A 27,762-nucleotide genomic window follows, 5' to 3' on the forward strand; every position below is an offset into this window, starting at 1 on the left:
TAGCGCCCTTTGAACGTCCCTTCTGTGTGAATGTAGTCTGACCCATTGATTATAAATGTTTCCCTGTATGTTGCAGTGAAAATCCTGGTAGCATGGTCCTTCCTGAAAGAACGAATGAACGTGTGGCGCCGGTGTTCTGTTTTTGACCTCAGTTTAGATGCCCAGAACCATCTGAACTCATAGTTTATCCTTGCCCATTTGTTCACTTTTGAATAAATAGAACCTTTTTATCCGACTTCACCTGTCTTTACCTTTGTCTCGTACCTTATCTGCTTCCGTCCCTTACAGAATGCCAGTAAAATGTCAGCGTTGATGTGTTCATTGCCCTTTTTCGTGATGAAATGTCTCAATATTTTTTTTAGTTGTCCTCTTCTTTTCATCGCCATCTGACGGAGTTTTAGTTTGATGCTCCGGCAGTTTGGATGGATGGATTCTTTTCTTTCCTCCTCTTCTCTCCCTCTGTCTCTCTGACTGGTTAGCATTCTGTTCATTCAGTATCTGTGTTTTTCAACCGCTGCGCCGTGGTAACACGTGCCATACAAGCTTGCCAGGTGCAGGGACCAAATGTTTTAACTTCCATTTAAAATAAAGAAGGGAAACTAGCTCTTGTGTTGCAAGATCAAAATCGCAAGGCTGTAGTAATTCATCCGTTCCAGCCAGGATAACAGCTCTGTGTTCATAAGGACCAGCTCAAGTTTCACACTGAAGTGACGACCTTTCATGGTGATGAAATGTTTGACTCTTTCCTTGAGAGTCAGCTCTTGTCGGTTCCATTTGTCCGACTCGGACAACGGAATGTTCGTTTGGTGCAGTCGGTGTGATGTCACGGCGAGCGAGGGAGGACTTCCTGAACGATGTACGAGTCAGAGGAGTCGATTGGTGCTGTTGAGTTGTAAATGGAATGTACACAAGAATCATTTAATTCGGTCAAAACCATTTGTTTTGGTGGAACTATAGAGCTATTTGTCTGTCTGTCTGTCTGTCTGCATGTCTATCTGTCGACCTATTAGTCTATCCATCTATCTCATGCTTTAATTCATTGCTTCCATCCCTCCTCCTCTTCCTCCTCCTCTCCTAAAAAGCGTCATCTGGCTCCTCTCTAATTAGAATCCAGACTCTGACTCGGATTCTCTCTGGATCGGCCTGATCCGGAGTTTTTCACTTTTTAAGTCTTTAAATCTTCTCCCAAGTGCAGTAATCTGTCCTCCACTCGTGTAAGCCACGGGAGGAGGACGGTGGGGGGTGAGGGGGCCGACTAGAGAGACAAGACCCACACTATGGAGCTCTTGCTTTGTTTCGTTGCCACTGAATCGTTTCCATTCTACTCTTATTGGGTGGGCGGTACAGGTTTCTCGACTACTGATTTTTACTAGTTGCCAAGTTTATCATAATAGTAGTCGACTAGTTGTCTTTTATTTAAGAAATTAATCTATTATTTAAGAAAGACGCAGCGAGAGGAGTTCTAGGCAATCTCGGAACCCATCGGCTATCGGTGTGACGAAGATTTCGCTTTTATTATATATATTTTTTATTTCCTACTTATTTTTGTTTCTTACTACTTGTGAAACAATCCAGTCGTGGACATCTTCTCTCAACTCCAACTCATTCTCACGTCTCAAGTTTTTAATCGGATTGTAAACAGTGACGGTTGCACGGAAGAGGAAGTCTTGGCCCGGATATCCACTGGCTACATCGGAACAGCAGAAATATTGGCAATTGTGTTTTGTAAATTAAAATAATTAGGAGAACATATCTAAGTTAAGATATAAAAGTAAATCCAAATTGAAGAAATTATTATAATATAATTATTGTGAATCTGGTGACATTGACAAAAAATGTGTTGTCCACGACTGCTGCCAACAGTGCCAACTCGTGGTTATTCTGTAGCAGTCAACTAGTTGACTAGTTGGTGAAACCCCATAGCGGACGGTCCCCTCCAGGATGTTTTGTTTTTACTTTTGCCCTCCTTTGACCCGGCCTCATAGTAGCCTTAAGGTTGGCCAGTGCTTAAGTGGTCCGGTAATCACCGTTACGCAGTACCAGCACTTCTACGTTTCACACTTACACAAGCTGCCAGTACTCTGTTCCGCTCGCTCAAGTGAACAAATCAAGTCGACATATTGTAAAAGATTTTTATTTATATTTTATTTAATTTTTATTTTTTATTTCGTTGGCACACACGTTTTCTTTTAATTATTAGAACACACAAGCTGCTCACAGGTTGCTTTCAAGGAACAAGGGGAGCAGCGGCTCATATTTATTTTCACTTCAAGCTCTGAGCTCGGCCAACCATGAAAAGAGGAAGGAGTGAAAGACGAGGCCGAGATATCGTCGTCCAATCTGTCATGTATCTGTCGGTCTGATTCAAATGATCCGGTCGTGTTCAGCAAGAGGGACGGAGGAATCTAATGAGTTACAAAGAAAGCTAATAATCCAGGGGACGGATGGAGCAGAGGAGGAATTTAAATGTAGTATGAAAGTATGTGGAACACAACGTGAACAGCTCAAAATCTGAGGGGATTTATCTCAGACAGCAAAGTAGAAGAAGAAGAAGACGCAAAGTAACGGCGTTTAGAACGTTCTCAATGCTGCGTTAAAGAAAGAAAGAACGAATGAAAGAAAGTAGTAACAACAAGAAATTGTGACTTTGTTAACTGCACTGTTTATTCAATGTTTATATACTACGTGTGCCCAAATTGCCCCAAATTTGACACTGCAAGTCCGTGGATCCCCAGCAATACACCCTCCAAGTGTGAAGTCGATCGGATGAACGGTTGTCCAGATAATCGACATACATACAGACAGACAAACAGATAGAGATTCCTAAAATTATAGATAGATTATAGGTAGATGTGCCTTAAATAATATCACCAAATTGAAAGATATTGCGTGTCATAAACCCCGGAGCACATTCATGCAAGAAAATGCAATTCAAAGTGCTTTACATAAATATGACGGATTACAATATGGTAATAATAATAATAAAATAGTAAAAATGAATAAAAAATTGCAATAAAAGATACAAATAATTAAATCAATGCAAAGATATACATAAAATTGAAGTATCATTTAATTTAATTTAAACACAGGGATATAGGGAATTCAACCAGATACAACCAGATGACAGGCTTATGTAAATGCCAGGCTGAAAAGGATTGTTTTAAGATTATTTTTAAAGATGTCTACTCATGGTGCTTTTCTCAAAGAGGTCCCTGACAATTACTGGTTGTCAGTCAAATCCAACCCTCTCCTATCACAAAACGCCACCGAACCATTCTATTTCAGAAATACATCAAAATCCCAGATTGTACTTTTGTGGAGTCATGGATGATTATAGGGGGAATAAAACGCATTTCGAAAAACATTCTCATGAAAGACCAATTTTCTTTGAGTTATTGTTTGAGGCCCTGGCAGTTTGGATGAATGGACTCTTCTTTTCCGTTCTCTTCTATTCCCTCTGTCTTTCTGACTCTACTGTAGAACATTCTGTCCAGTCTGGGTCTTTTGCAGTATAATCACAGATTTATGTAATAAATGCACTTTTGTGGGGTCTTGAATGACTATAGAGCAAAAAGAAAAAAAAAACATTTTGAAAAACATTCCCATTGAAGACCAATTTTTCAAACTTGTATATCCATAGCTTCCACAAAACACTGAGTTGTGAAATGGGTATAGTATTATATGGTTAAAGTGAGCTGAAATTAAGAGGGATGAGGGGAGGTGGATGAGCGAGTGAGCTAAATGGAGGATGAGAGAGAGAGAGAGAGGGAGAGAGGTTAGTGGTGGCGGTGGCCTCGGGGCTGTCCTCCACTGGAGGGATTAGCGCTTCCAGGTCAAACCCGGGGCTTGTTTACACAAGGCCTCACAGCTGTTTGCATGGCCGCCGGCCGGCCACGCTGCAGGGCATGTACTCCGCCACTACACTAACCACTATGCAACTGGGGACACAGATACCGTGACGGCCGATGTGGACATCTCCTGATGGATAAATGTGAGTAAAGTAAGCGAGTCGTCCAAATTGCAATCCCAAGGAGAGTTGTAGAAAAGCAGGTATTACTTAAGATAAACAAATGAACTATAGGAGCTACACCTAACCCGAACCTACTGTGCACCTAGTTCTAAAAAAAACAAAAAAACAATGTTAAGCTAAATAAACAGATGAAACAAACCCTTACAGACATCAGCAATTGTTTAAATTAAAGCCACATTAATTAAAATTTGCTCTCTGCCAAAAGTATATAGGAGAATTGTGTAGACATGCTGAATGATGTGAAAGTATTTAAGATGACCATCATCATAATGAGTTCGGTCGCTGAAACACGCTCAAGTAGAAAATGGGAAGAAGAAGTCATGGATGGCGGAGGCAGGGAAGGGTCTCTGGTGTCTCTTTCCAGTCTGGACAGCTGGCTGCCCAAGGTATCATGGGCTTTTTCACAGGACAGATTTAGGACAGACAACCAACTAGGACACAGGTGGTGGTACCCTCCGTGGAAATGGACCACTAATTCAAACGGGAGTAGCGCCCCGGAGCTGGAATACCGATGAGTGCTTTAAGAGTCGTGTAACCTTGACCGAGCTCGTCCCATTCGGTCGCTGAAAACGCGAGAGTCAGAGACTAGAACCTTGATTCTGCAGTGCCGTATCTATTACGAGGAGCTGTACTCGCCTGAGTTTGGGCCTTTATTTAGCACCCCAGCAAGACGAGGCGACCTGCGACCGAGCCCCTGGATTGGCTGCCCCACTGAGCTATTTAAAATATGCACTAGCATCAAACGCACTCCCTTTCCAAATGATGTCATCCCTCCCTGACCGGGCGGGTGCAGACTTGAATGCTTGCTGCGGCAAAAAAGCAATCGATCAATCAAGTAATTCACCAACGTTGGTATGAGGTTGGTACCTTGTGTATATGGTGTTTTGCACTTCATGCAACTACTGGAGTTATGATGAATGTGAGTTGGCATAGCTGAACATGCCTTTCTGTGTGGACTTAACATGTTCTCCCCATGTCCACGTGGGGTTCTTACCCACCTAAAGACATTGGGTTAGGGTTGGACATTCCTGCCGATGCCCTTAGCAAGGCATGGGTCAAGACCTGGAGTTGGTGCCTGAGAGCCCTGATCTGGCTCCAGGGTGCTCCTAGATAATAAGGATGAGGGGATTAATAAAGCACTTCTTTGTTCTCCATATACACGCTACATATTTTTTTCCTCTGTGTCAAAATTAAATAGACTAGATCATTTCCATATAAAATTCCGCAGATCTATTCATTTTCCCGTTCGGCAAATTGCAACGGAAATCTAATCAGTTTGGACGATCTAAAGCTGACCTTTCACCTCTAACCAATCACGTTTATCGATATAGAAATAAGCACCACCCCCTCCCTCGTGGACAGGTTGCGCTTGTAAACACACACGGAGGAGCGACTGAGTGCAGTTTCCAGAACTCTGAGGGGAAGCAGAAAGATGATGTAATGTGACATTCATAGTTTGGTGGGTTTTCTTTATATATTTAAGTTCTGACCCAAAGTAGACGGTAAATATCCATGCTTTAATTTAATCCAAATTGTATTTGGGTGAAAAGTTAATTAAAGCAGCTACAATTATTAGTTGTTGCTCACAAACGGAAATTTGATTTCAATTTAATATGCGTAACATTTATTTATTTTTAAAACACTGTTAACTGACAGGATTTATTTTATTTTAAATATTATTTTTTTTTATATTATACATCTACATGCCTTGATGATGTCATTGTTTATATAGCCTGCCTATCGATTTTTTTTTCAAGCTCAAAAAACACAGATAATAAAACACGCGGAATCGCTCCCATTTGTCTGGGAAATTGAATTCTCCCAGGACACGTGGAACGGTACCAATTCTTTCCAACAGAAACTCTGCTCCTAATACCTCACACTGAAGGGCCCAGATGGATGTGACACTGTTGGCTCCTTGGAGTAAACTCCCTCCAAAGTTCAAATACCCGTGGTAGTAATAAAGCTGTAGTATGGGCGATTGGTGGTCACATGGTGCTGGTGATCGTAGGGTTCTCAGTTGTCAGAGGACAGTCGCAAGTCATCAGCCAATCGCCATGAGCAAGAGGCCATTAGCTTGTGGCCACCTGCTACACTCGTCAAGGATGACTTCATATCAGCGAAGCACAGAGGCATTTGGGATCTTATTGGGGTCACCGGGGTGGACATTTTGAAAGGGTCAGAGTCCACCCAAGAAGCCGTTTCCTCTCCTTCGTGCTGTCGGCCATGTTTGTTTACTCCAAAGCAGCCGTCCACGTTGGCGGTGGTTTGTCTGTGGGAATCTGTCCTCAGAATCTTCATCTAGAATACTAAAAAACGAGAAATACATGCGCCGGAGAAGACGAGATGATGAGAAGATGAGAAGATGAAAACCATTTGGCAAAATTATTTTGTTAGCGAGACATCCAGAGATCTGCCCTTTTCTGCAGTGCCAAGCGACAATTCTGTCAGAAACCATTTCTGAAGAAATTGGGGAAAAATAGACGATGTGGTCTGGTTCTGAGCCTTGTGTCGTGTGTGTGTGTGTGTGTGTGTGTGTGTGTGTGTGTGTGTGTGTGTGTGTGTGTGTGTGTGTGCACACGTGTTCAGCATTCATTTTCGTGTCACTCCGGGTCGCTTTGTTTATTTCCATGTATTTTGTAATTGCTACATGGTTTGGCCTGGGCGTGTGTCTTGACGCGTTCACATTCACTGCATTCAGATGAAAGATCTTGTGTGCTTGTGTGTAAAGCAGCAGCGCTGTTTGTATTTTGGAGTTTTAATTACTTGTAAACGACGTCTGCTGCTGTAGACGACTTGTCTCTTCAAGTCTTTTATGATATTTTAAAAGGCAAGAGTAGAGTGATTCATGTAGCTGTACTTCATTTTGGATGCACCCGCCTTCAAGTAAGTCAGTGCGTAAGATAAGATACTTTATTGATGAATTTAAGTCAAGTTAATCTTTATTCATATAGGACTGTTAGGTACAAAGTGCTTTACAGGCCGAATACAACCGAAGAAAATTGAAAACAATGATATTTAGAAAAAACAAAATAAAAGTCTTTAAAAGTCAAAATAATTATAATAATAATAATAATAATAATAGAAACTCGTACAGGATAATACAACATTGATCTAGAACAGGAAATTGATTGAATTCCCCCCCATAAATGAACGATATTTACCTAAACAGCCAAGCTGTCTATAAAAAAGCAGAATATATGTTGTTTTTGCCTCACTCTTTTTCTCTCATTTTTTATTTAAATTTTTTCCCCTTGGCCTTTCATTTTCAGTAATTATTTTTGGTTTGTGAGTGAAGATTCACTCTTTTGTTTTAGTGACTCTGGACCAACGAGTCATTTAAAAGAGTTGTTCGCTACGGACGAATCGTTTGCGAGTCACACACCACAAACTATTAGTAGGCCATAATAACAAGCCCGGTTCTATGGGTTTTGTGAGATTTTCAGTGGTTAACCGGACAGCGGCGTAGAGCCGTGGGATTATTTAAAATGTCAAAAGAGTTTGGTAAACTGACCTAATGACCTCTGGCGCTGCAGGCTGAAGTGACTGGACAGTAAATGTTGTGATTCTGTTCCCTGGGTCTGTCACTGTGATGGTTCTGTTGTTTCAGGCCCTGTCCACATGTAAACAGATATTCTTTGAAACGTAGTATAATCTCTGCATTTTGGCCTCCCATCCACACAAAAACAGTGTTTTAGGAACTGGAAACTAAGCTTTTGGAAAAGGCCTTCCAGGACGGAGGTTTTTCAGAACTCCGTTTTCCATGTATTTGTGTGGAACCTACGAGCGACGTTGTGTTGTTCTCCGTGTCCTCACTAGGAGGTTAAAAGTCTCTCCAGCTTTAGGAACGCCGTCCGTACAGCGTTGTGTCTGAACACAGGTACTCCTCTCTTCACGGCCGAGTTCCGTTCCTAGCACCAGGTCGTTAAGTGAATTGGTCGATGAGCGAGGACCCGTGTTATTTAATGGTAAGGGGGCGTGGCCATTGAGAACGCTAGTGTAGTGAATACTGACAGACTGCGGGAACCAGACTGAGACAGTGATGAGACGATATCTGTATATATAGTATATACAGTGTATACAGTGTTTATAGGGTATATAGTATATACAGTGTATACAGTGTATATAGTGTTGATAGTATATATTGTGTATATTGTATATATAGTATATATAGTGTATATAGTATATAGAGGGTGATGCACAATGAGATGCTTGACGCTGAGACGCCACGCACGCAGCCCGCACGCCGCGGTATTGTACGCAGCGTACAATACCGACTGGTCAGGGAGCAGGTCGTAAGTCCGAACAGTGGTTAAACAGGTAGGTCGTTAAGTGAGGAGTACCTGTATTATGACGAAGCTCAATACACATGTTTTTCTGCGGTGTTTGAGATGAAGTTTTATGACAGATTGTCGCCCCCTACTGGCCTGGAATGCTTATGTGAGTGTTTTAAACCGTTTTTTTCTTTTGCGTTTTATTGTGGATGGAGTTTTTATTCCTTTAAACACAATGGTCAAAAATGTGACCCACACATCCTCAAGTCGATTTCTGTGTTTGAAGAGAGACGACAGCAAATAAACACCAGACGCAAGAAACCTCACTTCCCCGTGAAAACATTTTCTTTGTGTTGTTATGGATTACGAGAAGAGGGTGGCAAAAGCTCTCAATCATATGGCGGAACTGGCGGCGGTGGAGCTCCCAGAATGCAAAAGTCTGGGAGGACCTCGCCCTTTGCATTGTGCAAATTGCTGTCACCTGGTGATAGGTAATTTTTTTTAATGTGTGCGATCTGAAACAGGTCACTTTACTAAAAATGATCATTGTAACAAAACAATAAATGCAGGAAATGGGAATGTTTAAAAATTACAGAATAATAGAGGGGTCATGCTCGTATAATGAGCATCAACTTAGGATGTAAGATTCATTCGTCCAATTCATCCATTTTGACAGTTTGCTGGGCACAAATAGCTACGCTGCTTTGTCTAAATCACTTTGTCTTCCTTTCCCTTCTTGCACATGCCCAGACAGAGCATTGTAGCCTTGGCAAGGCGCAGTGAACTCTGTCACCAACAATGGATGCACCAAATAGTGAAATGAGTAACAGAAGAACATTGAAGTCCTGTTTTATATTAATTGTGAGATAAAGAAAGTATCAAACCATCCATTTAGCAGACGCTTTTATCCAAAGCGACTTACAATTAAAACACTGACGGACGCAGCCATCAGGAGCAATTAGGTGTCTTGCTCAAGGACACTACAGCCTGCTAGCAGGAGGAGCCTGGGATCGAACCAGCAACCTTTAAGATTACTAGATGACCAGCTCTACCTCCTGAGCTCCCATCCTCATCCATCAAACATGGGATCGATTTTTTCTCTCAAAATAATCTCACGGATTACCACTTTGATATCACCATGTTATCATGAGTACCTAGTTGGCTGATTAGTCGAAACCAGAAATCAACAGCTAAATTGGTGCTATTTCAGTCCCGGTGCCAACCAAAAAAATATATCAGAAAAATATGAAATATGGGACATTTTAACAAAATAACCTTCTGGATTACTAAATCACTATCCTCTATTTACCACATTTATTTTCATAAAAGCTTGTGAGCAGACCGCGGCTGTTCGACTTTACTTTACATGTCTCTCAAGAGAGGAATCAGGGAACTGATTTTTTTTCCTCAATTCCTCAATGTTCGCATCTCCGTCTCCAACCTCCACCCTGCACCTCAACCAGGTTGTTTCCCAGGACCTTGGGAGTTGCAGTCCTGCAGCGACCCAGATGCTCATCCTTTCCCTTTCCAGACTTTCAGATTTATTTAAATGAATAATTTAAAACATTTTATGATGAATTATTATACAGACCAGGAGGTAAATAAACATCTGATGTCATTGTTAATTCAGACAGAACTCCAACATCCCCAGGAACTATTCAACATTTAAAAGTTCATTTTGGTTCACTGACCCCTCTGTGTTAGTTCTGGGTCAGTGCGGTTGTATTGATCGCTCTGCTGTGTCTGAGGCTCAGAAGCTGATTGGTTCTGATGGCCTCCCATTTCAGCAAGCTGCCCCCTGCTGGGCCGTGCACGTTACACCGCCGCCTCTCCCCCATTAGCCGATCGATCAATCCATTAAGCTGGAGGGCTCACCTGAGTGGTGGAGAGATGGTCCGATGGACTGATCGAGGGATGGAGTGCTGGAGACATACAATAGAGTAGTGGAGAGATGGAGTGACAGAATTGTGGCGTGATAGAGTGAGACAGAGAAGACCTTTTTTGGGGGTATTTTGTGTTTGTATCCCTTTTATATTTGCGAATTTGTTTTTTAAGCTTTTGAAAAAGATTATATATTTGTGAAAATGTGATTACTAACATACAGTATACACAGATTATCTGTTCACACTAATTCTGTGAGGCAAATCTAAAAAAAAACCATTATATCAGTTTCATGCTATAAATTTCTGACGACAGGCTGTGTGATGATAACACCCAGATGATCAGTGACGCACACGCACGCACACACACACACACAAACACTCTCACTGTTGCAGACTCAGTGCGACAGTTGGTTTGTTTGGCTCTGAAACAAAGTGAGGAAAAATAGAAGAATTTGCATGTGTGCAGATGCTGGACAAATGTACAGAAAGATGGACAGAATAGAAAGAAGGAGCGTGAGAGAGAGAGAGAGAGAGAGAGAAGGGATTGTCACATGCCTGTAAGGTTGAATCTCCATTTGATCCAATTATGGAAATGTCTGCATTACCATGGAGGGGCGGAAGGAGGGGCAGAAAAAACAGAGCACGGAGAGAAATGTAGAGGAAAAAAAGGAAGAAGGATGAGCTCCGAAAAAAGAGAGTGGGGGAAAAAGAGATCAGCGAAGAAATTAGAGATTGAAAAAAAAACACGAGATGGGGAATGAGTCCAGAGATGGTGTTGGAGGGGTTTACATGGAGAGAGGGATGGAGAGAAGGATGGAGAGAGGAAGGGGGGGGGGTGGAGAGAGGGATGGAGGGAAGGATGGCGACAGTGACGGAGCCAGTCCCGTGAAGGTTAAACAAATATATTTTGTGAGATCTGCTGTTGGACACACTCTCTCTCCTCTCCACTGAAAGTATCTCTCTGTCTCACCCCTTCTTTCTTCCGCTCCTCCTCCTCTTCTCTCCGTCTGTTTGGCTTCCATTCGGCCCTGAGCATCTTTCCCTTCCCTCCCTTCACATCGTCTTCTTCACACCAAGGTAGAGGATGACGGGGGAGTCGGTTGGGCTCACGACGTGTGACAGAGGGGTAATAGCAACAGCGGCACCCCGGGATGGATGGATGGATGGATGATGGACAGAAGAGATGGATAGACAGAGATGACACTGATGGCTCTGATTTGAGGGATAGGGTTGGGTGTTATATAAAGGAATGAGGAAGGAATTAACTGTATATATGTATATTGGTAAAACAGCTACTTTCTCTTGGTTCCAGGAGTATTATATTCACTGTTTAATAGTATCATATTCTGTTTTTAATAGTATTATATGTGACCCACCGCAACAAAACCCGACTTGTCGCGCATTTCTAAAATGGCCACGAGCCACCAAATAAGTTGGAAAAAACCTTTCTAGAAAGGATATTTTTTAATCTCTCAACGTATTTTCAAAATTGAGTTTGATATGCTAATAGCAGATAAATGTTAAACCGTCGGGTTAAATATTCCCGTTAGATTATATGGGGAAACAGTTCACTTACCGAAACGCTGAACAGGGCTGAACAATGCCGATTGATCGTTTCCTTTAAAGCGACCGTCCATGTGAAGATCATTCCTTCATATTCCATGTGATGTGAAGTCACAATGTGAAACCGTTTTGAACCATTTTGAGTTCAACCTTCAAATCATACGTGTTTTATACACACACATGGATTCATTGTTGTGTAGGGGGCGTGTATCAACGAAGAAGTAAAGCTGACGTCACTTCACACAAGACGAGGCTCCCTCAGTTTCACTTGTCTGTGAAACTTTCATCTCCGTGTTGTTATGGATTACGAGAAGCAGGTGGCGGAAACTCTAAATCATATTGCAGACCTTAAACTGACCAGTGCCATAGATCCAAGTCAGTGTAAGCAGCACATACCGGACTTCATTTTCCAAGACGATAGTCTCTGACAGCGATGCCAAGAACGACAGAGATGCTGAATCTGATACCGCCGTTATCCCGGACTTGGAGAACATTTCAACCTGAATGTGACGATGAAACAGAATATTTTCAAGAACCACCAGAGGAGACAGACGATACGACCGTTGTTGTTACACCGGAAGAAGTTGATGACCTGATGAGGTCCGTTGAGGTTGGTGATGCAGATTATGAGCAAGTAGTAATAGATGAGATTCTCAAGTTTACCTGCAAATGCAGGCAGGGGTGAAAAGAAAATGAAAAGAGGCCCCAAACAGGCTCTGAGTGTAGCTGAGGTAGGGTTGGGGTTAGCCCACATAATACCTCCAAGAACTTTGACAATATTTGGCATACACACGTTTATATATTAAATGGCAATTGCATAAAGTAGTTCTGAATAAAACATGATTGTAATGTTATCAAAACATGTTCAAAATTACGCTAAGACACACGTGACTCAAATGTGAGTCTGTTGTTTATGAAAATAAGTTTTGATAGGTTTGATGAAGGTTTAAACGTTTGCCCCATTGGACTGCTCAAGTTGTTATAAATAAAGGGAGCCGACATTTTAATAAGGGTGGAAAAATAGTGGACTTATCCTTTAAGAACTGTAGGAAATCATGTTCTATAAGATATTTAGAGAATAAATAAGAAAAGCACCAGCTAAGAGACATGTTAGCTCCATATTGATAATCCTCTGCCTAATCTCTTGCTTAGTTTCACCTTTGCTTCCTCACAGTTTTTTCTCTCCTTTTCAGATCAACACGAAAAGAAAATCAATGTACATATTACACTCCCGGCCATAGGCTCTCTTTTGCAAATTTACTTGGTGGCTGTGTTAAACCAAACCCTTTACAATGTCATGTAATTGCCTCTATTTGTTTGGGCTCAGGTGCCTTATTCAATATTCATCAACGCTTCATAGCATGATTTAGCGGGCACTGTGCTTCAAACCACTGAATATACCAAGTCATTCTTAACACCATGCTTCTATGATAATGGCATCGTTATCAACATCTCTATTTTTAATAAAATATTTTAAAAAGATTCCATACATTGTAAACCCCTGCTTTGAGGGCAGTGAGTCCCTGGGGGCCAATTGAGACTCTATTAAAAGTAATTTAAGTCATTTCAAAGTGTAGCTTTACACACTTTGGACGAGTTATTCATCACATGTAATGGTGAGAAATGTCAGTGCAATACCCATACCCTTCATTATTGCAATCTATTTAAATGCAGTGCTAAAAGGTTTGGACCACTGCGGTATTGTCTAAAACAAGCACTGCAGTTTGAATGGTGCCATAATGTGAGAACCTTTTGTGAAAGAAAAAAAAGGGAGTTAGTGCCATTAGAGAATTCTTCACTTACTGTAAATACATTTGCACAGCGCACGCTGCCTTTGAGTTATAATTGTTGTTAAAAAGCCTTTGATAAAGCACAGTGGGTAAGAAAGCCTTCATTAAATTGATTTGGAACAAAGTGGAGAGGCACCGTGAAGAATGTTGTCTTGGTTTTCACTCAGAATACTAAGGTTTAAGCGTTGGAATAATTATTCAAATTTCTACATATGCATTCTCTCGGCAGTTGTTTTTTTTGTTTGTTTTCGGCTTTTGTATTCACAATGGCCCCTTTTTTTTTTTCTTCATATAATAAACATCCCGACTAGCTAAGAAGTGCATTGTTTCAATAGTTTGAGGCGAACAATGCACGCACATTTTGCGCAGAGTACAATGATTTAAAATACTAATATCTCTGCATTTCCCCTCATTTATTTGCATCTTGAATAAAAGCATAGCTGCGGCAGCCCCTTACTGTTTGCAAATTGGTAGTTTGGTTTCCCGATAATTCCCCGTATAATTCTGCAAGCTGCACCATCCTGAAGCACATTACGTTCCCGCATAACAACAGGCAAATCAATTAGCCGACAGCCGTTTGCTGCTGATCTGTTTTTGATTTGGATTATCGAATGCTGTGCGCCATGAGCACATCCTCACACGTTGTTCTTTTTGCATCAGCTACAGTGAAGCTGCCGTTGGACTGGAAATTTCCTGGTAAGACGTGGCGCAAACCTGCATGCTGCGTTCCAGGTTTTAGTTCAGGTGTATTAGATGCAGGCCAGGCATAGCGCATTGTCAAAACAGGCAAAGAGGAAAATCTTGTGATACAATTTTCAATCCAGTCAATTTCCTGATATGAGCTCCCCCCCTAGGGTTCATTGATCTTCAATAAATATGTACCGTGTTCATGCTCGGTACCCGACAAAATATTGGCCGTTTATTAGCAGATAAGGCTGCTACAGCCAATATTTTCATGGGGCAATCGTCCCTGGAAAGGTGATTTGTACTGTCTTATACGCTGATGACTGCACGTTCTTCGCTTGCATTGGCCACCATAAAGATACCATTCTCACACCAACAAAAGGACCCCTTCTCCCTCGCCTAAGTCCATCATCAGGTGGTAGCTCATTTTGTTTTCCGCCGAGACCTTAGACCGACTAATCACATCACCGGTCTACACACTTCCCTCCACCACGGCTCGCCCCGGTAACATTTTCAGAGAAGGCTTTCATTGCAATATCAATTGACAAGTGGTCGTCTTGAGGGAAGGGGGTGGTTAGCGTGGGCCGCCTAGCGCGAAGCGCTTCGCCGCTCACAATGGCACCCGTTGCCCATTAGTTCCACCTTTTCCTGCTGAATATTTATAGGGCCCCTTGTGAATTGGGGTCCTTCAGACAGGTGATTTCGGCTGTCCGGGGGTGCCTGTCGGTGATTAACGGCTGAAAACACAGTGTTTTATCAGGCGTCAGGCAGCTGCGGGTCCGTTGAATGTCAATGCAATTAAAGACTTGTGGCAGAGGGAGGGAAGGGTTGAAGGCGTTTGATATCTCCTGATTGCAGGCGGCGGAAGGTTCCGGCAGCCGTGTCTTTTGTTTCTTTCCTTTTTTCTGTCTTTCCTGCCTTCCTTAATCACCTCCACTTCTCATTAGGGCCTCTTTTGTTCCAACCCTCCATTATGGTTTTTATTTATTTTCCACCACACTCCGCGTCGACAGATAAAATATGGCATGCGGCTCGCTTCCGACAAGAGAGAGAGAGGGAAGGATGGGACTGGGACTGGACTTGAAAAAAAGCCTTGAGAGGTGAAAGCTGATGGTAAATGAGAAGGAATAATGGAGGAAACTGGTGAAGGAGGACTGGAGGGATGGGGTGAGCAATCTGCAAGGAGGAGCAGGAGTCGAGGGAAAAGGGAGGTGATAGTGATGAGCGAGAGAATTGATGACAGTGACGAAAACGAGGGATGGAGAGAGAGAGCGAGAGAGCGACCTAGAGGAAGGAGACACTTCTTCTACCCTCAGCCGATGGACTTTGCTGTAAATGAGGTGTAGTACAGGCGCAAATCATAATCACTTTCAGATCTCATGACTCCAGAATCCATAACGCTAACCCCTGGAATTAAATTCTGGTAACGGAGAGATCTAGTTTTGGAATTTCTATGCAAACTGGAGGGTGCTGGGAAATGATGGGGTTTGGATGTGATGTGGATTGAACGGTAACAGCGCGTTGTCACACTTTAGTTTCTTATTTGTCTCAAAATGAGTATTTGTTTTAAAATAAAGGGAATAAATACTTGGTCCAGGTTGCGCACGGTGTTTTCAACCAATGCAAATTAAGTAAATAAAGACAAACAAATTCATGCATGTAGAATATTTTAGTGTTTTTGAGTCGGGCCTATAGTGACAGGCTGACTTCATGGCGTTACCATGACAACAGAACATAAACATGGAACTTAAATAGACTATATCATAAAAATGTAGCTTTACTGGTACTGCATGTGTTAGCATGTAAAGCTAGATTTTTATAGTACCACCCCCATTTACAGGTACCACCCTCCATGTCCATGGCTTGATTCCAAAGGAATATATGGATTATAAAAAATGAGGAAATTTGTCTTTAAGGATGTAAAGTTATACTGCGTGTCAAATATTTTCCATTGGTAGGTTGTGTTCTTTGGTAAAACCTTGGCAGACTCCAGATTTATTTTCTCCACAGAAGCACGGCGGATTATCTCAGGTCTTTGCCAAACAATGAGCTAGAAGCACCTATGTTTGCCTCTGTTTTGACGCCGCTCTCCTCCTTGTGGAGCAGGAGCAGCAGGCGGTCACTAGTTCACAGCAACCTGAACCTCGGTGGCGCATTGGCGGCTCCATCGGATCTGAGGGGTTTCGACGTCAAACGCTGAAATATGAACCAGGGGAAGGAATGGGAAGACAAAGTTTTAAGGGAAATGGGGGATGAGCACGGCGTTCCCACGACATTCTGTGCTTTTTTTTGTGGAAAAGTGGAAGCAACTATTTACTAACTGTTTACATTGTCTTTCTCATTCAAATGAGAAGTTGATGTGTTTTTTGTGTGGAAGTTTTTTTTACCATAAATGTAAAATATTTACATTGTGGTCTAGTTGAGTAGTTTAGAGAGATAGATAGATGGACACTCATCACCAGAGGTAAATTACACTGCTACAGTAGTTCACATCAAAAAAGACAACCATAAAAGTTAAGATAATAAAAATTTAAAGAAATAAAATGGTAATAAACAATGAACCTAAGAATGTATCTGAGAAATTTGAAATATACAATAAACCTTAAAAATATACTACATTGACCTAATGATGAACAATACATATAAATCTAGAATTTAACAAAACGCAATGAAACAAGCCTAAAAGCAAGAGACACTAAATATGTTGTGTTTTGTATGTTATGTATGTTATGTATGTCAAAATAAGTAAGTAATATTCAAATATAAGTAAGTAATATTCAAAAAAGTGGAATGGATACTACTAAAATGAATAAAAATAAAATAAACCAGGAAAAAAAGGTATGAACAAACAGTGAACAATATTAAATTGGCAAATATACAGTAAACATAATGATAATTAATAAATAAAAAACAAAAAGAAACATTTTCCAATATACAATAAACCTAAAATTGAACTAGAAGATAAATAAAAATACAAAACATAATCAAAGACAAGTAAGACGGATGTAACGTCTTAGCAGCCTTTTAGTGGGAGTCTTTGGATAAATTAAACAGCGCACTTTCTGCTGCTTTGTAATAATTTCATTTCCAACGCACACAGGGAAGCAAAGCTGTTTTTTCCATTAATTCTTCTTTTAAAAAAGAGAAATCATTTTTTCCAATCACGGCATTGCCCCTTTTTTCTGTTCAACATAGTTTTTCTAATCAAAATAAAATAAAACGAGGTGGAAAAACACATGATCAATGGTGTGGAAAATAAACTGTGATAACAAATTAAAAAACAGGAGTCAAAGCAGAAAGTCACGGCTGATTCATAATTTCAAAACAATAATGCAATAGAAGAAAAACAACTGAAAAGTGTGTTTTTCTGTCTTTGCAACGAGGAAATAAAAGAATCATTTTATCCACCCACCCATCCATCCATCCATCCATCCATCCATCCATCCATCCATCCATCCATCCATCCATCCATCCACCCACCCATCCATCCATCCATCCATCCATCCATCCATCCATCCATCCATCCAGCCATACATTGTTCTATCATCTATCTATTGTTCTATCATTCTATCATTCTATATATCAATCATTCTATCTATCATTCTATTTATTGTTCGTTCTACAGTATATCGCCATCCTATCTCTCGTTCTATCTATCATTCAATTGTACTTGTTCATTCGTTTGTAAAATGCATCTTTCGGTCTATATATCTATCATTCTATTTATTGTTCTACTGCTCCATTTCTTCTATCGCTGTTTTTTACCCTCCATCACTCATTAATCGCTCTTTCACTTTCTGCTTCTGTCTCTCCCTCTCTAGGCTATTGATTGATTTTCAGCCACAATAATAATAACTGAATAACTGTTTATCTCCCTTTATGTGCGTTAAGATTTCAGATTCAGTGAAATCGACTTTGTGCCTTGGCTTTTTTATCCGTGATCAATAATTATTTTCCTGCCTAATCAATTCTTTACCCCTTGGGATGAAGTGGCTCTGTAAGGCTGCGGATGCTGTAGATACTCTGTGGGTGTGTGTGTGTGTGTGTGTGTGTGTGTGTGTGTGTGTGTGTGTGTGTGTGTGTGTGTGTGTGTGTGTGTGTGTGTGTGTTCTCTCACTGTGTTGCATTCCAATGGGACAAACCTTTAAGCCTTTAAAAAAAACATTTAAAATCTCCTTTATGAACATTTAAAAATAAAAATCCTGTTCTGAAGGACGTCTATTTTGCAATGGTGGTATTTAGGGACGTCACAAGCATGAAATTACAAAAAATTGTGACAATTCATGTTGATTTCATGCCACTGCAAGAATATAGTAACAGTTTAAAAATTGTGTAATCGCAGTGTAATAACTGTGTGATAATACACATCCACCATCGGAAAAAATACATTTATCTTGGAACGTTTGGATACAAATTTGGATTTACAGTAAATTTGCCTCAACCCAACTAATGAAAAGTATCTATTCATTGTGCCTTTGTGATCATTGCTTCCTAATGGAGGAAACATATGTTTGGAGAGTAAAATAGATTTAACAAAATGATTGTAATCAGGTGATTTGAGCAAAACACTTTTCCTCAGACTTCTCTCACTGTTTTAGAGTAATAATTCTAAAACCCAATAAAAAAAACTATCAGATCACCATCAGAAAGGAAGTATAATACAGGAATGACCTTGGTTGAGATTTAGATAGAGTATCAGTTGTTATTAGCATAGTGTTGGACCCGCTATTGGTATTTGTGTGTGTGTGTGTGTGTGTGTGTGTGTGTGTGTGTGTGTGTGTGTGTGTGTGTGTGTGTGTGTGTGTGTGTGTGTGTGTGTGTGTGTGTGTGCGTGTGTGTGTGCGTGTGTGTGTGTGTGTCTATTTGTGTTTGTGTCTATTTGTGTTTCTGGGTTTTTACGATTACGAATCCCACTCTCTCACTAGAATTACACATCCAAGTAAAGGTGGCTCAATACAATGAAATTATCTTTTAAACATTTCGAAAAAAAAACCTGGAAAATTGTATTTTTGTAATTTGAAAAAAAGTTGGTCATTCAAATTGTTATGTTTTGTCAATTCATGTTTATGGTCTGCAGTGAAATGTATCAAACATGACCAGAAGAATAAAAGTGATTCTGATGATTTGGGGCAGCCCCTTGCGGTACCCTGGTGGACCACTAGGGATCCGTGGTTGAAAGAAAAACTAGATTAAAAGATGATGTTGATTAAATTAATCAGAAACTTGTTTAATCAATGACTCTACTGTAATGTATCTATTTTTTATCTATCTATATGCTATAATCATCTTCTCTCCTCCCAGACCCTTCTCTCCACGCGAGGCACAAGCCTCTGGCAACAGATCTGTGCTACAAGAGTGACATCAGCAGCCTCATGGACTTCAGCTCCCAGGACGCCTCGCTGGACAAAGGTGAGGGCCTGGAGCAAGGCATGCTGGGAGATTGACCCAGGGATGGACACACAACACAAACACACACACATGAACCAACACGCACTTTGACTACAGACCATTAAGTCGGATATGGATGGGGGTAAAGTGCCTTGCTCAAGGGCACCTCATCAACATTTGCCTTCTCTGCCCAAAACACAGCATTTCCAAAATTCCTCTCAGCCATTTACCCGGCAATTAACATCTGTTCCTGCCGTTTTTTCTTCTATGCAAATGAGCTCCACCGCTCCCAGTGCAGATCGTCCTTGGCTGCTGTTGAATGCATCAAGGACATGCTAATGCAATGCCATCAGAATAATGGCCGCCACTTTGAAAAGGACGGGGGGTGGAGCTGGGTTTTGTTTTGTGTGTAACCTGGGAAGTGATTACAATTGACCCGTGCCCACTGTGTGAGTTTGTCGTGTAAGCAGGTGCAATTAGCGTTAAACTCCCAGGAGCGTGGTCATGGTCAAACAGGTCGTAGCCGTCGTCTGGGCTGTCATTTGGTTTTCCTGTTATGTGGTGAAGATCACGCCTCCAACACGCAAATCCACCTGAGGACAAACCAAACCTGCACGACGTTAAGCAGCCAAACACCTTAGTGCACGACATGCATTATTACTCCTAAAGGAACGCACAACCTGAGTTTTACTTGGGAAACTTTGCCAACTTCCCGTGCCTGAGTGGAAAACTAAATGGGAACGCTGCTTATTCCTAGAGAAGATTCAGCTGTGACTGTGATATACAGATATACTTTGTCCACTTTTACCAGTCTTAACATATACACTGTGTATATTATTGTCATTTTCCAACTCGTAGGCATGGGCCTCTCTTAGAGAATCTGTTAAATATTTTTGTTTCTCAGATGGTTGGTGGCCAATATGGGGTTAAATTGGGGGTTTGAATGAGTGGGTTGACCCCAATCTTGATTATTAGCAAACCTATTCAAGTTTTGTATGGGAAGGTCAAACATCTGGAAGAATTTCTACAGTCTGTATCATGATGCATCTTGGGCATGGAGGAATTCCAGTTGAATCATCACTTATTACCTATAGATACATAAGAAAGCCAAACGTTTGGTCGTTCTGGCAATGGGAACTTCATGGGAGTCCTCAGAGTTCTCAATGAGCTCCATCCCTTCCAGAAGGTCCATGTAGATCTGCGAAGGGAGCCCCTTCAATATCTTTCTCATTTATGAATTCATATCTTGTTACGTACTCCCCTTCTATGCTCTCTCTCTCTCCGTGGTGTCCACAAACAGATGTTGAACACCCTGCTCCTTTAGAAGGAACCAGGAAGCAGAGCTCGCTCTCTCTCTTGCTCTCTCCTGTCCTGAACACCAGCACCACCCTTTGTTTTGTATTTGCTCATTTGTTTCTTTTTGAGGGTGGAGGTTCTGGTGGTTCAGCTTCTGTCGCTTTATTTGTTAGTTAGTTTAGTTATTTTCTCCTTTTTAACAATTTAGGGACTAAGTGCTTCTCCATCTTTTTGTTCCGTTTGGCCAGATCCGTCGGACTCTTCCAGGACCAGAACGTTTTTTGTTAATAGTAGTTTTATACAATTGCACTTTCTTTTACCTCTTACTTGGTTTACTGGCTTCAAGATTGGAGCCAAATGTTAATTGTTGGCTGTAAAATTACCAATTTAACCTGTGGGTGTGTTGGTAAAACTAGCACTGTTGTGGTTCTTGGCCACATGGTCGTCTAATGTCTGACTGTAGCTCCGTGTTTGAGTCAGTCTCTAGCCAGCTCTTGGTTTCTTATCTCACCGTTTGTTTCCGCTACCCGGTCCCTTTTTGGGCGACATTATAGAAGGGATCAAAGTATCTAATGACAGCATCAATAGCACATTCTCTCCCTGGTAGCTGGTGAGCTGCCAAGCTCCACCATGGATCTCCAGCCTCTCCCAGGCCTTTCCCCGCAGGGCCAGGGCCAAAGCCGCCTCTTAATTAGACTGTGATGCCTCAGGTTTTGAAAGGAGCTGATCTGGGGTCTGCATGACTGTCTCTTCATCGCTAAAACTACAGGATGTCTTAACTCAATGAACTGTAATATCAGGACTCTGTGATAAATAAATGTTATGTTGATTTTACTAGGGTTCCAAAGTCATGTTTCCAACATTTAATGGTTCATCTTTACAAATTTTACTGTGCATTCTTTCTTCAGCTATTGTGCGAATTTAATTTGTTTCCGATTTGGGGTCGAACTTACTATCGAACCTAAGACCTGTGATATTTTTAACATAAAACCTATCGAGACGGAGAAGTTGCTCCACATGTGCGCTGTAGAGCAGGGATTCTCAACCTTTTTCACATCAAGGAGCCTCAGTTCAAGATTCAAGATTCAAGATTCAAGATTTTTATTTGTCACATACATATACATACTTTCATACATATATGCAGTGAAATGTAATGCAACGCACCCGGTGATAGCACACAATATGTCCTAGGAAAAAAAAATAAAAGTAGAAAATTCCTTTCTAATAGACCGACTAACTGACTCCTAAAACGTAATACAGTAAGTTGAATACTTATAGAATAAGATAAAAATGTATAGAATAAAATACAATAAAAATAAATTGAAATAAAATGGAATAGATAGAAGGATAGATAGAATATGCCTATGTATATACAGATATGTGCATTAAAGTGGCATGTGAATGTGAATAGAGTGAGGTTGTGTTTGGGATAATACAGCACAGTATACAACAGTACGGCGCAGCAATACGGCATCACGAACAACCCAGAACAGTGACACAGTATGCGGTACAGTATGCTACATACAGTACAGTAGGTAGTGGAGCCTATGTGTGTGGCTCAGTTAGGACCCCTGGTGAGGTCAGCATTGACAGTTCTAATGGCGTGCGGGAAAAAACTCTGTCTCAGTCTCTCTGTCCTCGCTGTGTGACTGCGGAGGCGCTTGCCTGACCGCAGCAGCTGGAACAGTCCGTTGTTGGGGTGATGAGGATCCTTCATGATCCCGCGGACTCTGCTACTACACCTCCTGGTGTATAACTCCTGCAAGGGGTGAGGGTAGTTCCAGTGGTACGTTCAGCTGAGCGCACCACCCTCTGCAGGGCCCGCCTGTCCCTAGCAGTACAGTTCCCAAACCAGGCAGTGATGTTGCCTGTCAGGATGCTCTCCACTGCTCCAGAGTAGAAGGACTTGAGGATCCTCACCGAGACCCGGAATTTCCTCAGCTGCCTGAGGTGGTAGAGACGCTGCCTCGCCTTTCTCACCAGAGTGTCTGTTTGACAGGCATTAGGCCACGGACCCCATTTAATAAAATGTGGTCTCTGGGACTCCATAAAGAGAGGTTGTGAGGTGTTGGGGGGCCCTGGAACCTCTTGAAGGACGCCCTGGTGGGTCCGTGGACCCCGTGTTGAGAACTACTGCTGGACACATGCACACTGCCGCACTTTCCTGCCACAGGATTCATTTGTCTCAAAGTCGTTTCCTGAGTGCCATAAATGTGCAAAGTCAGGAAAATGCACGGACGCACACAAAAACACACACACACACACACACACACACACACACACACACACACACACACACACACACACACACACACACACACACACACACACACACACACACACACACACACACAGACACCTCTCCTGTAGTGGCCAAGGCCGTGTGTCTCGCTGTGGGTTTTCACGTGAGTGGGAACCGTGGATGGAGAGCTGTGGCATCAGCAAATTTGTCTCGGGAGGTCGGCGGAGGAGAAAGGAGGAATGATACGAGAGGGAGCGGGGGAGAGAGTGCTGGAATGTAAGCGAGGAGAACTGTGTCATCCCAGGGTGAGAGAGGGAGAGAATAATGGACGACTGAAAGAGATGAACAGACTAAAAGAGAGAGAGAGAAGGAAGGACAGACAGTGAGAGGGAGGGAGGGAACGATCGAAATGAGAGCAATGTGTCATTAGGGAGGCAGGAGCTGCTTCACTTGTTTATTGGGAATTTTCTTTATTTAATTTGTTTCCGTGCAGCTGGAGAGAGTTGTACGTGCCCACACACATCTCCATAGACACATCCATGCATCCCATCAAATATATTGTACATACTTGTACTGTTCTTATGCTTTTAAGATAAAATACCAACACTTTATTAATCCCTGAGGGGAAATTCCAGTGTTTTTCAGGAAATTGGAAATTACAGGAAGTTGACTAAGTAGAGAGAGATAGAAGAGATTGAAGAAGAGAGAGAGAGAACGAGATGTAGAGATTCTCAAAGCACAACAACACAGTAGCCATTGAATGCAAATTCAAACAACAGATGATCAAATAATGTGAAAGCGAGAGAGAGATAGTTGGAGAGAGAGAATTATGAATTTCCCCTCACATTTATTGGCAAGATGCTGAAATTATACACACACTTGAAATAATTAAAACTTTAAAAAGTAAGAGAAGACTGCATAAAGATAATAATAATAATAATAATAATAATAATAATAATAATAATAATTAATAATAATAAATATTAATATAAAAATACACGTACATACACACATGTACTGTATATCTACATATAAACATACACACACATACATATTTACACATACATTTAACCCCCCTATATATATATATATACACAATATATTACCGGGGCAGGGAGGATTAGCAGTCCAAATTGCTGCTCCAAAGAGGGAGCACCCACAAACAAGCTACGGAAAACCCTAATGAAGTATACCACCGGGGGTGTCCGAAAGGGGGGGGGGGGGGATCAGCACCCCAATTGGACTGATATACAGGCAACAACCCATGCTAATGGAGCAACAACGACGAGTGCAGTTTGTATATGTGGCAAAGTCTACAAGAACCGGCATGGCCCGAAGATCCACCTGGCCAAAATTAAATGCTTGACAGGGAAGCAGGTGGTGCAACGCACAGGTCCAGTACCTGGTGAGACGCAGGAGGAGCCAGGCCCGGAGTCACCCCACAGTGCCCAGACCCTCCATGCCCCACCAGTTCTACCCCAAGTTAAGCACTCAAAACATCACCTGGTCAAGTGGCCTACTGCCAATAAGGAGAGAGAGTGCCTCCAATTTGATGAGGACGTCGACCAAGTCCTTGAGGCTACTGCGAGGGGGGATGCAGACCAGAAATTGCAGACAATGTCTACAATGATCGTCAGCATTGGTGCTGAAAGGTTCAGCACAAAAGAACAACGGTCAACCAATGGTCCAGCTGAATAAAACCGACTGGAAGTCAAGATCAGCCAGCTACGGCATGAGCCTTAGACTCCTCGGACGTCAGTACAAGCAGGCAGGAGAGGAGGAAAAGGCTGGTCTGGCTTAACTCTGTAATGTCCTCCGGAAGCAGCTCACTATTCTCCGCCGAGCTGAGTGGCATAGGAGGAGGGGCAAGGAGAGAGCCAGGAGACGTGTTGCTTTCCTCACAAATCCCTTTTGATTCACCAAGAAGATCCTCAGAAGAGAAGTGGCCAACTTGCCTGCACTGAAGATGAGGTAAACAACTACCTCAGCACCACCTACAGTGACAGTGCAAGAGAACAAGATCTTGGACCATGTTAAGCCCGCCGGAACCCAGCATGGCATTTAATATCAAGGAACCAACTTTGAAAGAAGTTGAGGAGGTTGTCAAAGCTGCTGGAACCAGCTCAGCGCCAGGCCCTAGTGGAGTGCCATATGTTGTGTACAAGAGGTGCCCCAGACTCTTGAAGCGACTGTGGAAGCTCATCAAGGTCATCTGTAGGAGGGGGAAGGTGGCACAGCAGTGGCGACTCGCAGGGTGTATGGATTCCAAAGGAGGAGAGCTCAAGCACCATCGAGCAGTTCAGGGTCATTTCACTCCTTAGTGTTGAGGGCAAGGTATTCTTTTGTATTGTTGCCTGACGCATGACGGAGTTCCTCCTAAGGAATACCTACATCGACACCTCTGTGCAGAAGGGTGGAATCCCGAAGGTAACAGGATGCATTGAGTATATAGGGGTCGTCACCCAGCTGATCCAGGAGGCACGTGAAGGCAAAGGAGATCTGGCGATCCTCTGGCTTGACCTTGCCAATGCCTATGGGTCGGTCCCTCACAAGCTTGTGGAAACCTCACTTGACCGACACCACATTCCAGGAAAGATCAAGGACCTCATACTGGCCTATTTCAGCTGCTTCAGTTTGAGAGTCACCTCAAACATCTGCATTTCATGGGCTCGAGAAGGGCATTATCACCATCTCTGTGATACTGTTTGCCTTAGCCATGAACATGCTGGTGAAGTCAGCAGAGGTGGAGTGCAGAGGCCCAATCACCAATTCAGGTATGCGGCAGCCCCCCATCAGGGCATTCATGGCGGTAAACACAACATCTGCCTACCACGAAGCCTCAGTAGCATCGCCTTGTACGGGAGGAGGAACAAGCTGAAACTGCCCTTCAGTAGTCTGGCAGAAGAGTTTATGGTGACCTGGGCAAGAGAGGTGCTGCTATACAGAGACTCCAGTAACAGCAAAGTCTCCTCAGCTGGCATAGAAGTGAGAACTGGCAGGAAGTGGAAGGCTCATGATGCTATAGACCAGGCTGAGTCACGACTGCGACACAACAAGCTTGTTCGAGCAGTGGCATCCGGACGGGCAGGGCTCGGCAGCAACCCAAGACCTCAATACAACAAGGTCCAGGGGAAAGAGAGACGCCAGATGATCCAGGAGGAGGTCCGTGCAGGAGTGGAGGAAGCTTGCTGCAGTAGGACAGTGGGGATGCGACAGCAGGGGGCGTGGACCCGATGGGAGCAGGCAGCGGACCGGAAGATCTCGTGGTCAGACCTCTGGAAGTCTGAGCCACACCGCATAAAGTTCCTTGTCCAGTCGGTCTACGATGTCCTCCCCAGCCCGTCCAACCTCTTCCATTGGGGCTTGGCCGATACTCCACTGTGTCCGCTCTGCCATAGAGGAGGATCTCTGGAGCACATCTTGAGCTGCTGCCCAAGAGCCCTGGGAGAGGGCCGCTATCGATGGCGCCATGACCAGGTGTTGAGGGTCATTGCAGAGGTCATCAACACAGTCATCTCGTGCAGCAGGCAGCAGAAACCAGCTGGGCAGTCCATCGCCTTTGTTAAAGCTGGGGAGAAGCCGCAGCAGCACTCGAGCTGAGCAGGAGGTCTGCTTTCAACAGCACGGTACTGGACCCTGAAGGTTTACCTTGGGAGACAGCTCAAGTTCCCGGAAAACATTGCTGCGACCACACTCAGGCCGGACATGGTCCTGGTGTCAGAAACCAAAAGGCAAGTGGTCCTGCTGGAGTTGACTGTCCCCTGGGAAGACCGGATGGAAGAGGCCTTTGAGAGGAATAGGGGCAAGTATGAGGAGCTGGCAGGCGAGTACCAAAGCAGGGGATGGCGGATCCGGTGCAACCCCATCGACGTTGGGTGCAGAGGTTTTGTCGGCCAGTGACTCATCAGAGCACTGAAGATGCTGGGAGTGAAGGGACTGCACAACAGAAAAGCCACCAGAAACATCACAGACGCTGCAAGAAAGGCGTCCAGATGGCTGTGGATCAAGCAGGGTGATCCGTGGACACATGCTACTTAGACACAAGCGGGGACGTGATCACCCCGGCTGGGGGAAGGGTGTATGATGTTGAAAGACCCGAAACACCCGATGATCCCAGGTCACATCACTGATGATGTGTCTAAGTTGCACCAAGCGGTGTCTGTTCGAACAAGACTGACAGCCCAGTCTTGTCAGTTTCCACATACCAAAGGAGGAACAGGTGTTTGTCATAACCCCGGCCTGCTCATCTGAGCAGTACCCCAGGCGGTATCCAGCCAACTCAGTTCATAACTGTGAAGCAGTCTCTCTGCAGCCTAGATTCTGAACATTTATTCAGGAGGAAATGTCAATAATCCTCTGTCCTCCCTCCTGCACTGGTAGATATAATGCGGGTGCCTTCAACCAGTGCTGTCCCGACCAAACAAAGTCCACAATGGTTCTCTGCAGTTGTTGTATTCAGCCCGTTGGTGGAGGTAAGATTATCAGTCTGTGCCAAAGGGCAGAGAGAACCAAGTTATTGGCAACCAAAACTCTGCCCCTATACAATGGCTGGGGTAGCAGCCCACAATCAGGCACAAACTTTCTCTACAAACTGGGAGCTGGAACTGGCAGC

At 42.9% G+C, this 27,762-nt stretch overlaps 1 protein-coding gene across 2 annotated transcripts in view; it reads left to right on the plus strand.

Annotated features, from left to right (window-relative positions):
• Nucleotides 1-27,762, plus strand: part of LOC307240681 (kazrin-like) — a 152,517-nt gene that overhangs the window by 61,305 nt on the left and 63,450 nt on the right. For both annotated transcript variants that reach the window (XM_080014522.1, XM_080014523.1), the window contains exon 2: nt 19,526-19,633. In XM_080014522.1, the coding sequence (XP_079870648.1) occupies nt 19,526-19,633 (108 nt within the window). The remainder of the gene's footprint in view (nt 1-19,525; nt 19,634-27,762) is intronic.

The sequence above is a fragment of the Zeus faber genome (genome assembly GCF_960531495.2).
Source record: "Zeus faber genome assembly, chromosome: 15".
Classification (NCBI taxonomy): domain Eukaryota; kingdom Metazoa; phylum Chordata; class Actinopteri; order Zeiformes; family Zeidae; genus Zeus; species Zeus faber.